Source organism: Cylas formicarius, unplaced genomic scaffold, assembly GCF_029955315.1.
Source record: "Cylas formicarius isolate icCylForm1 unplaced genomic scaffold, icCylForm1.1 PGA_scaffold_1__22_contigs__length_36826433, whole genome shotgun sequence".
Classification (NCBI taxonomy): domain Eukaryota; kingdom Metazoa; phylum Arthropoda; class Insecta; order Coleoptera; family Brentidae; genus Cylas; species Cylas formicarius.
Window position 1 is genome coordinate 5,219,462 of NW_026844264.1, and position 14,994 is coordinate 5,234,455.

Genomic DNA, 14,994 nt, shown 5'->3' on the forward strand with positions numbered 1-14,994 from the left:
TATGATAGGCTATGCATTGAGCTAGACAGAGACATAAAAGTGTTAACTCCCACAGAATGTGACAAACATTGAGTATAACACTGATTTTTTTTTAATTGTTTTAGGAAAGTCAAGCTAGTCATGATTGCCGAACTAAACAGCACTTTTGAGAAATTTCTCTCATGATATATATATCTTCATTTTTCTTCATTTTCTAGATGTTATGGAAACAAATCTTTAGCACGCGTCCTTTTTGTTTCCAGCGTCCCGATGCAGCGAATCAGAATTCGATTGTGGCGATGGAGAGTGCATTCCCAGCTATTTGCGGTGCAGCGGGGAGCCGGAGTGCAGGAATCAGCACGACGAATACGGCTGTCAAACCTCACGTAAGTTTCTGTCCGTTTTCATTTCTACCTCTCGTTCGGCATGGATCGAAAAAGAACCGCTTCGGATTATGGCTGGCACTGGTAACAGCTTGAACATTTTGCCCGGCTTCTATTGCAGTTGCACAACGAAGGGCATGTTTTCCTTTTTTACTGGGGGTTGTGGATCGCGAAATGTAACATGTACAGTACTAGCTTGCGGATGCAGTTGTGTTTTTGAGGTTATGTTCGCTTGTCCAAATGCAAACGAGGCCAGACTTACGCATTATAGATGTTCTATAGTGTAGATGGATATTAGGTATTAAAATCATGTTATACCGTCTACTTATTAGGTTTAAATGTAATCATGTAGGGTACTGTTTTTTTTTTCAACCCTAGCCGAACGTATGCAAAACGTTAGTTTCCATCTGCATATTTTAGAACCTTGTAAAACGGAAAAAAATAACCTCTCAACGCAATTGCAATTGCAATACAGTCAGTTTACATTTGCGTATGTGACATGTCTAACGCTGATTACGGTAAATTTGCATGTTTACACACACACAAAACAGAAACGTTGGGAACCTGTAGGCCAGACCAGTTTAGGTGCCATGACGGAGAGTGCATACCTTTAGAATGGCAGTGCAATCGTCAGTACGAATGTCTTGATCAAAGCGATGAAAAAAATTGTCGTAAGTGTTTGAAGACTTTCCCAATCAGTCCATTTGTGATGTCCGTATTCTTCTCGTAGAGACCATGTCAAGTATCCGCTTCAACATTCTCATTCCCTTTTCTGTAGTAATATCCATTGTTCGTGGGATTGCATCGTTTCAAAGTTACCATCATCTGTCTAATGCTGAAAACCGATATATTAACTTTTGGTCTATCGGCATAAAATAGTCATTCGCATTCACAGGAAATGCAATACACAATACCTGTTGCTGTCGACTCTAGATATACAAGCAATTATTTATCAAATTCTGATGTCCATAATATCAGAATATCAAGATGATTGAGAAATTTAGATACTCAAGGCGAGATTCATCTGGAAATATCCTGATAATTCAGAAATTTCGACACCCAGGCTGGATATAATATCTGAAATTCATAATAATTAAAAAATTTCCATATTCCAGCTGGGTATATCAGAATATCATGACAATTGAGATATTTCGAAACATATCAGATTATCATGATAACTGAGTTCCTATGAAATTTTGAAAATTAATCCTCTTGATGGTAATTTGGCAGCGATGTAGATCAGAATCTTATTACGCCACCCCAACTTAACGGATTTTTTTTTCTAAACGTAGCGTCCCGTAATCTACCCGCCATGTAGCGTTCTTTCCCATTAAATATCCTAAATGGTAAAATATCCAGTCATTTTTATCCGTCGTCTGTCATTGTAAGGATACAATATCCACTTGCAGCATGCCGCGATACGGATTTCCATTGTCTCAATGGTTTTTGCATACCGTACGCGCAACGATGTGACGGAACACGCCACTGTCAAGACCAGTCCGACGAAATTGGATGCGAAAGTATGGGTTCTAACACGAATTTGCCGCATTTGATAAAATCTATAAGGTGGCGGTAATTTGGGTATGGTTAGGGAGCGGACATAATTTTAATATGAACCTTAAATTAGTTAACTTAACATAACTCAACTTTGGTAAATTAGAATGCTAACCTTAGTATCGCCTGCAAGTATTGGGAATTGCTGAGAATTAATTATAAATAGTTTTAAACTTCAAAATATTTTTTTCATTAGGGGTTGTTTGAGGAATTACATAAAATTTTAGAGGTAAAAGTAGACTCACTATAATTATAGGAAAGTTTTAATAAATATGAACTTGCGTTCCAAGATGCAGCCACCAAAATGGGAGTTGTTATTTGAATATATCAAGAAATAATCTTATTTCTCATAAGCATCATACAAGTGTAAACCATCACATCTTACTGAACCTCGGGTATTATTTTTAATTAATCTGTAAATACTTTTAAGGACTTTCTTTCATCTGATTATTTGATTTGTTTGTTTTTTTTTTAATTTGATCGAATCGCTTGGATAATTGTTAAAATAGGCGCTTTCGTGGATATGTTTATAAACTTTTCAAATGTCAACCTACAATGGAAAACCTGGAAATGTCGGGATTTGCATTGTTGCTTTTTGCACGTGCTATTTTTCAAATTTGAAACAAGTTTATGTGTATCTATACCTACGTTTTTCAAAAAGTACAATACGTAAACAAAATTGTGTAACAATCCGGTCAGTCGGACTAAGAATAGAATAAAATAAAAATTCCAATCGGGTTGATTTTGGTTAGTTTTGGGTACCCAGTAGAAACAAAGTTTTAAAAGTCCTCATCGATGTATGTTTAATAAGTTAATCAAAGTGAAACATAAAAATTTTTGTTTTTCTGGATTTTTATTGAAAACGATGTTTTGCTAAAAAAAATAGAAACCTGAATTGTGGTTTAAATACTTTTGGTCTGAAGATTTCGCGATTCAAAAAGTTAAAGGAGTTACATTCTGTATTATAAGCACCCACTTCCACATCTTACGGATTCTATTTGACGCCTCCTTTGGGGGAATTTTGTGAGAATATACTGAATTTACTTCATACTGATATTAATATTAATATAAATATTAATCTACGTTATGGTAGGTGCACTACTTTATGGATTTTTCTCTCTCTCCCTCTCTCTTCCATTTGGGATTCAGTCATCCATGACGCAATAAAACTTCATGTCTTTTCCTTCCTTTTCTGCTTCCTTGATTATGAATTGTCCAAATATAGAAAATCGCAAAATCTGTTCATTCATTAAAAATCAAATACCTAATTCATCAAACTAATTTTAAATACAAATCATTGTATAAAAGATACAGTTGATATTTTGTTGTTAAAAAGGAAAACATTCGGTTTATTCTGTTTTGCAAGTTTTCCTATCCTATGAAAGCGAAAGTCACTACACTATAGTGAAGAAAAGGGCACACAAAACCCTCAGTTGCTATTCGCCAGATAGAACCATATCCCTCTTAAACGACTGTTAGAAATGAGTAGTATCAAATATGGCGTAACTCAGGGTGCAATATCAGGGCCTCGGCTATTTATATACCCCGCAATAAAACTGTTAAAGATGCTCTTAAACAAAACAAGGCTCAAATTTTAGTCGTATCAAAAATACAGCGCTCGCGAAATTTTCTTTATTGCAATAAACAAAAGTCGCCCTATTTCGCTTTGTTTCACTCACATGATTTCCCATTGTTGGCACAGCACTGCTTCTTTGATCATCTTTAAGGTTTAAGTTCTTCGAGTTCAGTGGTTCTGGAATAATGCCTTTGCCATTTCTTTTCATATATTTCACTCTAATTGGTTTTTATACTATTAAAGACTATTTATACTATTAAAGACAATTTATTTTCTTCATCCAAAAACTATAATTATAACATGAGATGAGTCCGAACAACGTAAAAGGGTAAAAGAATTAGGTTACAAATTTAGAGAAGTCATAAAAGGACATCTTCTGAAAAAATAGTTTTATTGTGATGAGGAATTCTTTCATAACGACACGACAATGTAAGTGCTCATCATTTCTGTATCTCTTGTGAAGAAATAGTCAAACAAACTACTTCTACTACATTGATTCCATCATTTTTGTTTATAATTGACATGCACCTCATTTAACTCCGACCCCCTCAAACAATATATAAACAGGTACAGAATAGAATGCCAGTAGAGCTCTGAAGAAGCGAACACGATTATTGCCGAAAGGGCAGCAAGTTCGATTCATCAACAATCTACGCAGAAGGAATCAAGAAGTTTTGTAAATAATACTATGTGGAAGTTTTTCCCACAATCACAATTATTCTTAAATTTCTGTCTTCCGCTGCTCAGATCCAAATTGGTTCTAGGTTTCTGTGTAGCAGAAGTACATATCTTATTCGTGTTACTCTTAACATGCATCGTCATCTAGTAGACTTAACAGTCCTGCTTATCTCAGTCTCAGTCAAATTTTTTTTTATAATAATCACTACTGATGCTTTTTCAAGAAAATGTACCCGAACCCTTGAATATGTCCACAACTGGTAAAGCTGGAAGGATGAAATTCAATACCTGGTAGTTTCTGGTTATCCTAAAAGCAGTGTTGTCAGCTTTACCCCTGTTGCAATGTATTTAGAATCGTATGAGTAAAAGGTTACCGGAATTATAAATATCATCACGGAATCTGACAATAGTGTTGCAGTTTTGGAGATACTTAAGCATTCCGGTAAACAAAAATAATTGGGACAATCCGTTTAAATTAACCAAATTAGGACGTGTAACGTACAATTGGCATACCTGCCAATACTGCTGTTATTGTCACATCTTAGGAACGATGATTCTTAGCAAAAAAAATATAAGGACCATTTTTGTAGATAATTGAATGAGTTCAGAAATATTTTTTACCGCTTCATAGAAAAATGATAATTACTTATGGGATTTTTGTCACTCTCTAGGAATTTTTGTTATTTGATATGTCCATTACGACCGGATTGTAAAATTAGTAAAGGAAATCACCGTTAAAGGCAATTATCAGAAACCATTTTGGTGGTGGCATTTGCACTCAGAGAAAGGTTTTGTACCGAACCGTCCAAAAGTGTCTATAACGGGGGGAAGCGACGAATACATGGTTATGTCCCTCCCACCGAAACCTAGTTTATGTGGCTTAAAACCCGCTCAATAATAAACTAGATATTACACGATGCGAGCACTACCAGTGGCGATGCTCGAATGGCGATTGCATCGATCAGATTTATCGATGCAATCATAACATCGACTGCGGTGACGGGTCCGACGAAAAGAATTGTTCCTATTGCACGCGCGATCACTACAGATGCGGTGACGGGTCTTGCATTGACGTCACGAAAAGGTGCAACGGCGTGGGCGACTGTCCCAATTCCGAAGACGAAGAGCAGTGTGGTTAGTTTTGCTTTTATTTTCTGAGGTTTCACGGTCGATTCGGGCTATTTTCGCGCTCAGTTCATCGAACGTGGCTTTAAGGGAGAGGGTTAAACCTACGTAAAAATAAATATTCTCATGAAAAAATAATGACGCAGGCAAGAAATTGTTTGAACTCAGGTGGCTTTTACTTGATGAAAATCCATTTTACACAGTTAAATTTGGATAGAAAATGTTCAGATTTTCACAGGTAGTAATAGATTGGTAATTACCGGTATAGGGTTATAAATTTAAACTTAACAACGGAGTCGCATTTAAATCCAATTGGTTCATTGAGTAATAGATTCGAATATTTCATTTAATCACCATAGATTCCAACGAATTTAGTTTGTCTCCTTGCTGTAAGTACTTGCTAGAGTACGGGAAGCGCCATTTTACCATGTGAGTTTCTTGTGCCACGGATATTTCCTGGATATTATCGCAAAGGTTTTGGAGTAATCGGATATTTTCGGAGATTTTACTTGATGAAATTCCATTTGACACAAATAAATTAAAACAAGAAATGTTCAGATTTTCACAGTTATTTATATGAACGTAATATATAAAAAATAGTAATAGATAATTAATTAACGTTATATTAGATTTACGAATTTGAATTTAACGTAGTTTTCAACAAATTTTGTTTTTTCCTTTTTGATGCATTATGTAAATTATCAAAATCGTGAAACAAACATGTGCATTTCTGAATTTAAATTAATGGTTGAGGTAGAATCGGAACTTTTTTTATACGCTCTTTTAAGTTTGTTAAAGCGTTTCTTAAATAATGTTCTACCTGTTTGTTAGATATAAATTTTGGGACATCTTTTAACAATATCTTTTTAATTTTGTCTTATTTTTGACGTACAAAATTAAATTCTGCATAATAGTTGATTCAATGTGGCAATTTAATTTATCCAAGCAAATATTAAAAAAAAAACATCTAGCAAGTAGTAGTGGTTGAAAATGAAAAAAAAGTAACATCAGCTGTTAATTGACTGATACGATGGCAGGAATTTACATTGAATAACGTCACTACAGAAAATCCAATTATTAAAAAAAAATAAAGTTAATATGTTATCCGGGTACTTATTGTATCTCGACTAAATTTCTTCCTTTTGCCTTAATTTTTTCTAGTAAATAAAATATATAAAGTTGGAATTCAATTTATCCAGACAAAAAACTTGAAACAATTTTTCAACGCAACTTCCATAGGCTAATTTAATATTATTTACAAAACTTCTGGATTCCTCCTGCGTCCTGTTGTTGACTTGAACTTGTTAACGTTTCGCCGATCATCCTGTTGGATTCCTCAGAGCATAACTGAAACTGACATCACACACGTGATGGTTTCAGTTAGGCTCTGAAGAAGTCAACAGGATGATTGACGAAACGTTAGCAATTTCGACTTTAACAACAACCGATGCAGTAGGAATCCGGAAGTTTTGTAAATAGTAACTTGAAACAATATCTCATAATGTAGTAGTAGTAGTTGAAAATCAAAAGGCAAAAAAATGTAATATTATAACGTCAGAAACAAAATGTCTAACAGCCTCTCTTATCGATATGAAACAATTGATATATGTTGGGCTGAGTTTATAAAAAAAATCACTTTCTTATGTAGTTAGCGTTTCGGGAACATTACTGTCTTCTTCGGGACTAAAATGGATAATTTTTCGTGGTAATTTATGTGTGTGATTAGTCCCGAAGAATATGGTAAAAAATTGACTAACTTGGATAGTGTTTTTTTCTGAAACCTGTCCAAATGCTACCAATTCTTTAGTACTATTACGTTAGATGTGGCTTAGCTTAGATTTAATTGCAGGAAATTGCAAGAAATTGAAAAGTAATAGGATCCAATGTGAATACAGAAAATGCTTATTTTTCACTCGCAAAGTAAAATATTCGTTTTGCTTTATCTCCAGTGTTGACCAAGAATTAAGAAATCAGAACTAACAATTGCCAAAATATTACCAGTGTGTAAAATTTGCTGAAAACATCTGGAAACCGAAAATGGTATAGTACGTGTCGTGTCATTTACGACGTCAGCTTAATTAAACACTGTCGCATATCACTTGGGCTATTTTCGGCACTTTAGTCACAGGTTGATGAACAATCGGATGTTTTCGGTAGATATTAAATAATAATGATATTCTGACACCTTTTACTGGTTACGTCATACGACGCTGGGTGAATTTATAATAGTCTCAGAAAAAGTATATTATACAACACGTTTGATAAACTTTTCAAGTCACTAGTTTGTTAAGCGTTAGCTCCGCAAACTTGTTGCATAATATGCTATAATTCAAATTTGAGAATCGGGGTGTAAATATTTGCCCAAAACGTATTACACGCATAATGTTAGGTGATATCTATAGCATAGTAATGAGATTTCAGCCACCAATTACGTCATTATGTCATAAGAAAATTTAAGAAGTCATAAGAAAATTTAAGAACAATTTTACGACCCATTCGCCCCTTCCCGTCCATTCTAAACTTCCTCCTTCCTGTCCCCCTCATTTCCTCCCTCAATCCCTCCCTGTGGTGATCTGGTAGAACTTTCAGATATTATTTTTGTGGTAACCAAAGGACCATGTCTTGTGGTTAGCGCAAAGATAAAATCTGAACTGTGACGAGCTCCTTTTGGCTGATAAGGATCCGGGAGGAATTGCGGGAGAGGATAAGGGCAGTGTAAAGGGAAAAGAGTGGGTTGTAGGTAGGAGGACAAGGCTATGAAGCCAGATGGATACGAATGACCTTCAAATGAACCGGCATTTACTACGATGAATCTTAATTTTTCTTATGTAATAATGACGTAATTGTAATTCGAGTCAGATATAATTTTTCTCTTTTAGAACTAAACCGATGCAACAGAAGCAAAATCCGCTTTCATGGGAGGCCTCTCACCTTAAAGCCGCTTACTTAATACGCAGTCGTAATACTATCGCCCGAATTGATTCGCAGAAGAGAGTAGTTAGTTCGTCTTTTATGTCGTACTCAAATTCTCAATTCGCTTCGTCTTTCTGCGTCTGTATTTTGCGTTCCCTTCCCTCTCTACTTGTAGAAGCTGCTGTTATTTTTCTTATAAGAGCGGTATTTTGTTTCGGCCGAGTATATCCACTTTTCTTGGATTTTCCTCTTTCCTTATCGTTCTTTATCGCGGTCTGTATTTGGGCTTTTTGTGTTCGCTTACGTCTCTTATTTTCGAAACCCGGTGGCTAATATCGATGTGCGACCTCCCGCGTGGTTAAATATCCCATTGATTCGTAAACGAAATGTCCCCCTTTAGAGTATTGCGGACAGAACCAGTATAAATGTCACAACGGACAGTGTATACCGGAGGTACTGAGGTGCGACGGCAATTACGATTGCCTCGATTCCACGGACGAAATCGATTGCCTCACTGGTAAGGTCAATGTTGCCGAGTTTCGTTATTAACCCCCTGTATGTGTGAAGAATAACCTGCTGTTCGTTATTAGTCTACCTTGTTCGCTGTTTCCCTCATCGGTCTACGACTCGGAAGCGACAATTTCACAGATACTTTCTACAAAATACAGGGTGACCCACATTGAGTGTCCTATTAAATAGGATCGCGTAGAACCGCAAAAGGAAAATTTTTCGATTCATTGCCATTACGTTTTCCCTCGGGGCTATCTCTAGCTGAAAACGTTCTCTTTTTTCAATTACTCGGGACTTTGAATGGGACACTTAACGTGCATCAGCCCCACATCGCATACCGAAGACACGTAACGAGCATGAAATGGGAACCACTCTTCTCCCTAGTGCTTCATCGATGTAATGCGTTTAATATTATCTAGCTCGTAATTTTGGGAAATACCAACTTCTACAGGGTGGTTCTCTAACAATGCAAAGTGCTGAGTTCCGAAACTATTCGCCTTAACGACTTGCGGTGAAAGTTTTTATCACTTAAATGGCCATATGTTCCGATTTTCAAGAGGGGCGTCACAGTCATCTTAAGCTTTTCTGTAAGTGAAGAGTTTATTAAAAGGGCTTGGTAAAAACTTTTTATGTAAAAGTTGTATGATTTGACATTGATAAAAACATTTCTTTTAAAAAATATTTGGTATATTTCTACTTGCAATGAAAGTCCTTTGCATCGCGATTTCAAGAATATATACTGGCTGTTCAAAAAGTATATAAAAGGTGAAATATCTCAAGAATTGCGCAACAGATCAGCCCATAAACATAGGGATTTGTCCGAAGGACGATGTTATGAATCCTACTTTAGGGTTATGACACCTTCGTGTTAACATAATTAACGTAAACGTAATTAATCTTTTTAATGCATACCTACAAAGCCCTGTGGACTTGTTTGCACACATAGGAATGCATAATGATTACAAAAATTTCGATTTACAAAGTAATAAACCTATTCAGGCTAAGAGATCATTTTCAGTTACCGATGTATTTTTGGTTTTTGTAAATCACAAAATTATCATATTAGTAAAGCTAGCTAGTAAACACATTGTAACCTAAGAGCTTAGTATTATTGTCCAATACTGTTAATGGAGTCACTCATTTAATTTAGAATTATATTTTTTCAATTTTAATTAGGTTAAAGATTTTTTTTTGTTCAACTAGTGACTTAGTGCTGGCATTTAGTGCCATACATATTTTTGCTGCACATAATTTGTACTTGTACCAATAGTTCTAGGGTTGACATAGTGAACTATAACTTTGTCATCAGCCAAGTCTTTAAAATGCTTATAAACTAAATCACCCAAGGATACGCAGTATATCTCTGCAATTTTTAGTATGTTGTTAGAACGAGGAGTAAACAAACAAGAGTTTTTATGAACTTCAGTAACGTGTTTTTTACAACTTAAGTTTTGGTCAAATTATTCTCTTAAGTCCTTACTATCTGTGTTTGTTAATTATTATAAGCTGAGTGAAATTCCATGCAGTCATCTTTTTTTTTTGACTGAATTCACTTTTGGTACTTTCTATAACACTTTCCGCTGTGTCATCAGCCAACTATTCTATGCTATTCTATCCATTCTAAATTTAAAAATAAACTCTGGTGATTTACAATGGCCTAAATTTTTAATGTAAATATTGCAACGTTAACCTCATTAAACACTGTTGTGTGCCAATTCAAGCGTTTCCACTAGTTTAGTTACGGGTTACCAGCTACCAAATGTTTTCATTATATTTAAAATATTATTTTGAAGTCAGTTCTGATAGTTACCTCACACATCATTCGTTTTGCAATAATTTATCCAAAAAGTAATGGTCGCGTAAGAAAAGTATAGTACGCAACACATTTATAAACCTCTTCAGAAGATCATTAGTGCATATTTGGGAAAGGAAAAATAAGCCATATGCTAAACAAATTGAATTTCTAAAAATTAAAAGTAGTCGACAGTATTAATAAGTATTGAGTAGGTGACAGTATTAATATCTGTCAGGGTGAAACAAAATGATAATAAGAATACTCGCAAACTATATGTTTTTGAAATCGGGTTAAAAAGGACTTCCATCTTCCAAAAAATGTAGTTCTTGATTTGTTTGAATCTGCAGCACCCATTAATTTTTATGTTCTATGTTCAGATTCGCTACAAATTAAGTGGAGCATTGTGGAGTTTTCATTTTTCATAAAAATGTAGTCAAGAGTTAATTAAATAGGTTGGTAAAAACTCTATACCTCACCAAAATCATCGGAAAAGGAAAATTAATTTAAACAAATCATAATTTTGAATTTCTTAAATCATACAAGTTTTTATACTGCAAGTCTCTACGACAAATATTTTCTGAAATGCCACTATGCATTTTTATTTGGGTGGACATATATAGGAATGTAAGCATTCAAGCATTCTCAAACAGAGATCTTATAGATAAACCAATATAGTAATCATTATACAGGTTGAATCATAATCGAAGTAAACCACGAATTGTAGAGATTTGCGATAAAAATTGTTATAACTAAAGTGACTTAAAGGGAATACTGGAAATTATTGTCCAGCTCTTATGCTCCCATGGTGTGTTATATCTATAGTCGCGTAGAAAACGGCATTTTACTAAATAATATTTTATTGTAAGTCGATTAAGAGAATACGACCACTGCTAGCCTTACAAAATTCTGCATCTTTTTGGACTTATCAAGTTTAATTGTAGGGCATTAAATAAATGCGGAGGGGGAAATGAAATTTCTTACTAATTGAAATACCTACAACATTAATTCAACTCATCCGCTATTTTCGACTCATTTAAAAGGGGAAACCTATATATTTAGGAAAAGAACATACCTAGAGGGCGCCAAATCAAATATTAAAGCGTTTTTAAAGTTTCTCCGAAATTTCAAATATAATTGTATAAGTATTTCAACAGGAGCAGAAAGTAGATGAAATTTTGAAGAAAAAAGCTTGAAACCTAATGTTGATAACTTCACGCGTTTAAGAGTTATTTCCAGAAGAGCTTCCTTTAACATTTTGATATAAGAAATTGCCTAAAATTTTTATTTGACGCATTTTAAATTTTAATTATTGCCATTTGCATAATAATGTGTTATTTTCACCTTATTGATACGGAAAAAGCGTTTGATAAGGTACTGAGACATAAATTATGGAACATTCTAGCCGAATACTAATATGATTAGGGCGATGAAAATATATATTCCAGAAAATGTATATTCCATATACTAAAATAAAATTTCATAGTCATTCACAACCAAAGATGAACTGTATAACAATGGCAAGGAAAGTCAATATAGGCTGGTAAGTACATGAGAAATATCTGAAGAAGTGTTTGCCTACGATATAGTTGTAATCACAGGAAGTGAGAAAGATCCACAGAATAGCATGACCATATCGAGCAACCCACTGGAAGATTTTATATAAAACTAAAGCGGAAGTAATTATGATGAACACAAACAAATACAAACAAAACTAGTCACAAGTTTCTACTGCTTATGAGTAGAAATAGAGAACAACTGAAAACCTGAATATGAATAATAACTTCATAAAAAAAAAGCAAAATTTAATATAAATGACTTCAAGACCATATATCGATCAATTTTTACATTTGAATGTGAACTGTGGACATTGACTCAGTTCTTTAGTTACGCTCTGAAGAAGCCACTAGGATGGTTGGCGAAACTTCAACATGTTCGACTCAACAACAATCGACGCAGCAGTTTTTCTTGCAAATTTCTTTGAAAAAAAAAATGATTACTCACCAAAAAAGCAAAATTCCAGCCCTCGAAATGAAATGTTTTAGAAGAGAAAGTAATCACAGAAATGGACAATATGAAGAACAGGAGGAAAATCCTAGAAGTACACTCGAAAACATTCGGAAATACAAGAAAGTGAGACAGATATAGGGAACAACACTACAGAAAAGAAAGAAACGCCAAGCCAATATGGCACATCACTGTTGCTTATATTCTGCAAAAAAGTTTGAAGTGAATCAGGAGCTATGGCGAGCAATGAAAAGTATTGGGCAAAGTTTTAAGATCAGGATTAACCAGATGTAGTTTTAGTAACTCTTGAACACGTGAAGTTATCGATATGTGGTTTAGAAGTTTATTCTTGCATTTTTGTCTAGTTTCCAGTTTGTTACAGGTATGTTTTCTTTCTGGATAAGGTTTTCCCTTTTAAAAGAAACCTAATTTGCTCGACTGTGTTGATTTAAACAAATATTATAACCGTTTAAATCAGTCAGACATCTCCTTTATTTGATGCGCAACAATTGAAATTGATGAACCCAAAGGATGCCGAATTTTGCCAGGAATATTCTTTTATCAACTTATAATTTAATATCATATACGGTTTTCTACCCGTCCATGTCGCTTCCTAGTTATAATTTTTTTACTTGGCTGATTTGACCACCATGTAGAATGAGAGTGTCACTTGACATTTACATGCAGGATTTTTAAAATTAACTATCGCTCAAAAGCATTTTTGGCCCGATTTGCCTCACGATTTTGGTACGCACTCCGCTTGCGCTGGCATGCATGTAAACACGCTTTGCGCACCTTGTACGCACAACGAAAAATGTTGCGGATTATATTGAGAATGCCAATTAAAACAGGATAAAAGAAACGTTGTACATATATTTTATTGTTTGTTTGGTTTTCGAAGATATTTTTGCGGATCTGTAAGGTTATATTGTTACTAACTTTGACGATCGTGTTTGATGGCACGTGTCACACGTTGAACAGTGAGTTATGCGGAATGCGGCGCACCCATTGGTTGATACAGGTAGCATCGAACGTTTGAGGCCGAGGATCGTCTCAAAAATTTGTACAGATTGGGAGGCACTTTTATTTCTCCCCGGAAGGGAACTAACAGCACGCCGTGTACAGATTTTCAGTCCATTTCATTTACTTATCGTGTTGGGTGATGATTAATTTAGGATGCGGCCAATCGGAATTTCAATGTGCGGAAGGCTATTGCGTCGCAGATTACAAAAGGTGTAATGGCATAAACGATTGTTTGGGGGGTAGCGACGAAGAAAACTGCCCCACTCCGACTCCCGGTAGGTTTTCTTTCGTATATTTCTTTTTCTTTACTTTAGGACAGAAAGGAAAAAAAGATGTTGCCATTACTTGCTATGACGTCAAGGTCATTTTAAGATGAAAGTGTCGTTCTTCAATGGTAAATTATCTCAACGTTATACTTTTTTGGTTTATTTAGTTATAAAATAAAGTCATATTTATTGCGGAACAGCGGACACTATAAAAATAAATACCTTTTTATCATAAAACGGGTTACTGTAACTTTTTTACCAATATGGGCTTTTGATAACAACTTCCGAGAGAACTATCCAATTGACATTTTTTGTTTGATGATGGAAACGATTACCTTTCCATTACCTGTAAGAACATATCAATTATTTACGAAACCTTGTGGTAACTCTTTTAAAACTCCTATAGCACTTTAATTGAGAATCTTGTTAAGGTAAAGGTAATAAAATTTTAATCCCAGATGACCAACCTTAGTTAATCAAAAATTACTTTTTATTTTAAATCAACTAAATGCGATCCTCAAGAGTGTTGAAAACCTTTCAAATCACACACCTAGAATGTCTGCCTCGTGGAATCTGGGGGAGGCATGGTATATGGCCTTAGAATATTATACGACGATAATGATATTGTTATATTTTACGAGGACATCGAAAGCTATGGAACAACACAAAACCCGCTTAATATAGGTGATTTTATGATATTATGAACTGTGATAAATGAATAAGTCCTATCGGAAAAATCAAAAACCAGGTTGACAACATTTTATCCACTGAAAAAGAATAATAATAGATGTAAGAGTACTTAATAAGTTTACAACGGGTAGTGACCATAGAATGGTAAGGATACATGTGGGTGTAAATAGTGAATTTGAAACATGGATCAACTACGCATGCAAAACCTTGTGGAAAATAAAAAGATCAACCCAAAATATATGGCCTTAGAATATTATACGACGATAATGATGTTGTTATATTTTACGAGGACATCGAAAGCTATGGAACAACACAAAACCCGCTTAATATAGGTGATTTTATGATATTATTGGTAATTTCGGTTATGAAGTTTGAAACGAAGGAACAAACACTGTGATAAATGAATAAGTCCTATCGGAAAAATCAAAAACCAGGTTGACATTTTATCCACTGAAAAAGAATAATAATAGATGTAAGAGTACTTAATAAGTTTACAAC

The 14,994-nt window shown here is 34.6% G+C and overlaps 1 protein-coding gene across 9 annotated transcripts in view; it reads left to right on the top strand.

Annotated features, from left to right (window-relative positions):
* LOC132696963 (basement membrane-specific heparan sulfate proteoglycan core protein) overlaps positions 1 to 14,994 on the top strand; it is a 571,468-nt gene that overhangs the window by 439,791 nt on the left and 116,683 nt on the right. For 5 of the 9 annotated variants that reach the window (XM_060662152.1, XM_060662155.1, XM_060662154.1 and 2 more), the window contains 5 exons: positions 243 to 365; positions 914 to 1,033; positions 1,772 to 1,882; positions 5,077 to 5,304; positions 8,609 to 8,725. In XM_060662152.1, the coding sequence (XP_060518135.1) occupies positions 243 to 365; positions 914 to 1,033; positions 1,772 to 1,882; positions 5,077 to 5,304; positions 8,609 to 8,725 (699 nt within the window). The remainder of the gene's footprint in view (positions 1 to 242; positions 366 to 913; positions 1,034 to 1,771; positions 1,883 to 5,076; positions 5,305 to 8,608; positions 8,726 to 14,994) is intronic. The other 4 variants (XM_060662158.1, XM_060662159.1, XM_060662160.1 and 1 more) reach the window with 2 other exon arrangements.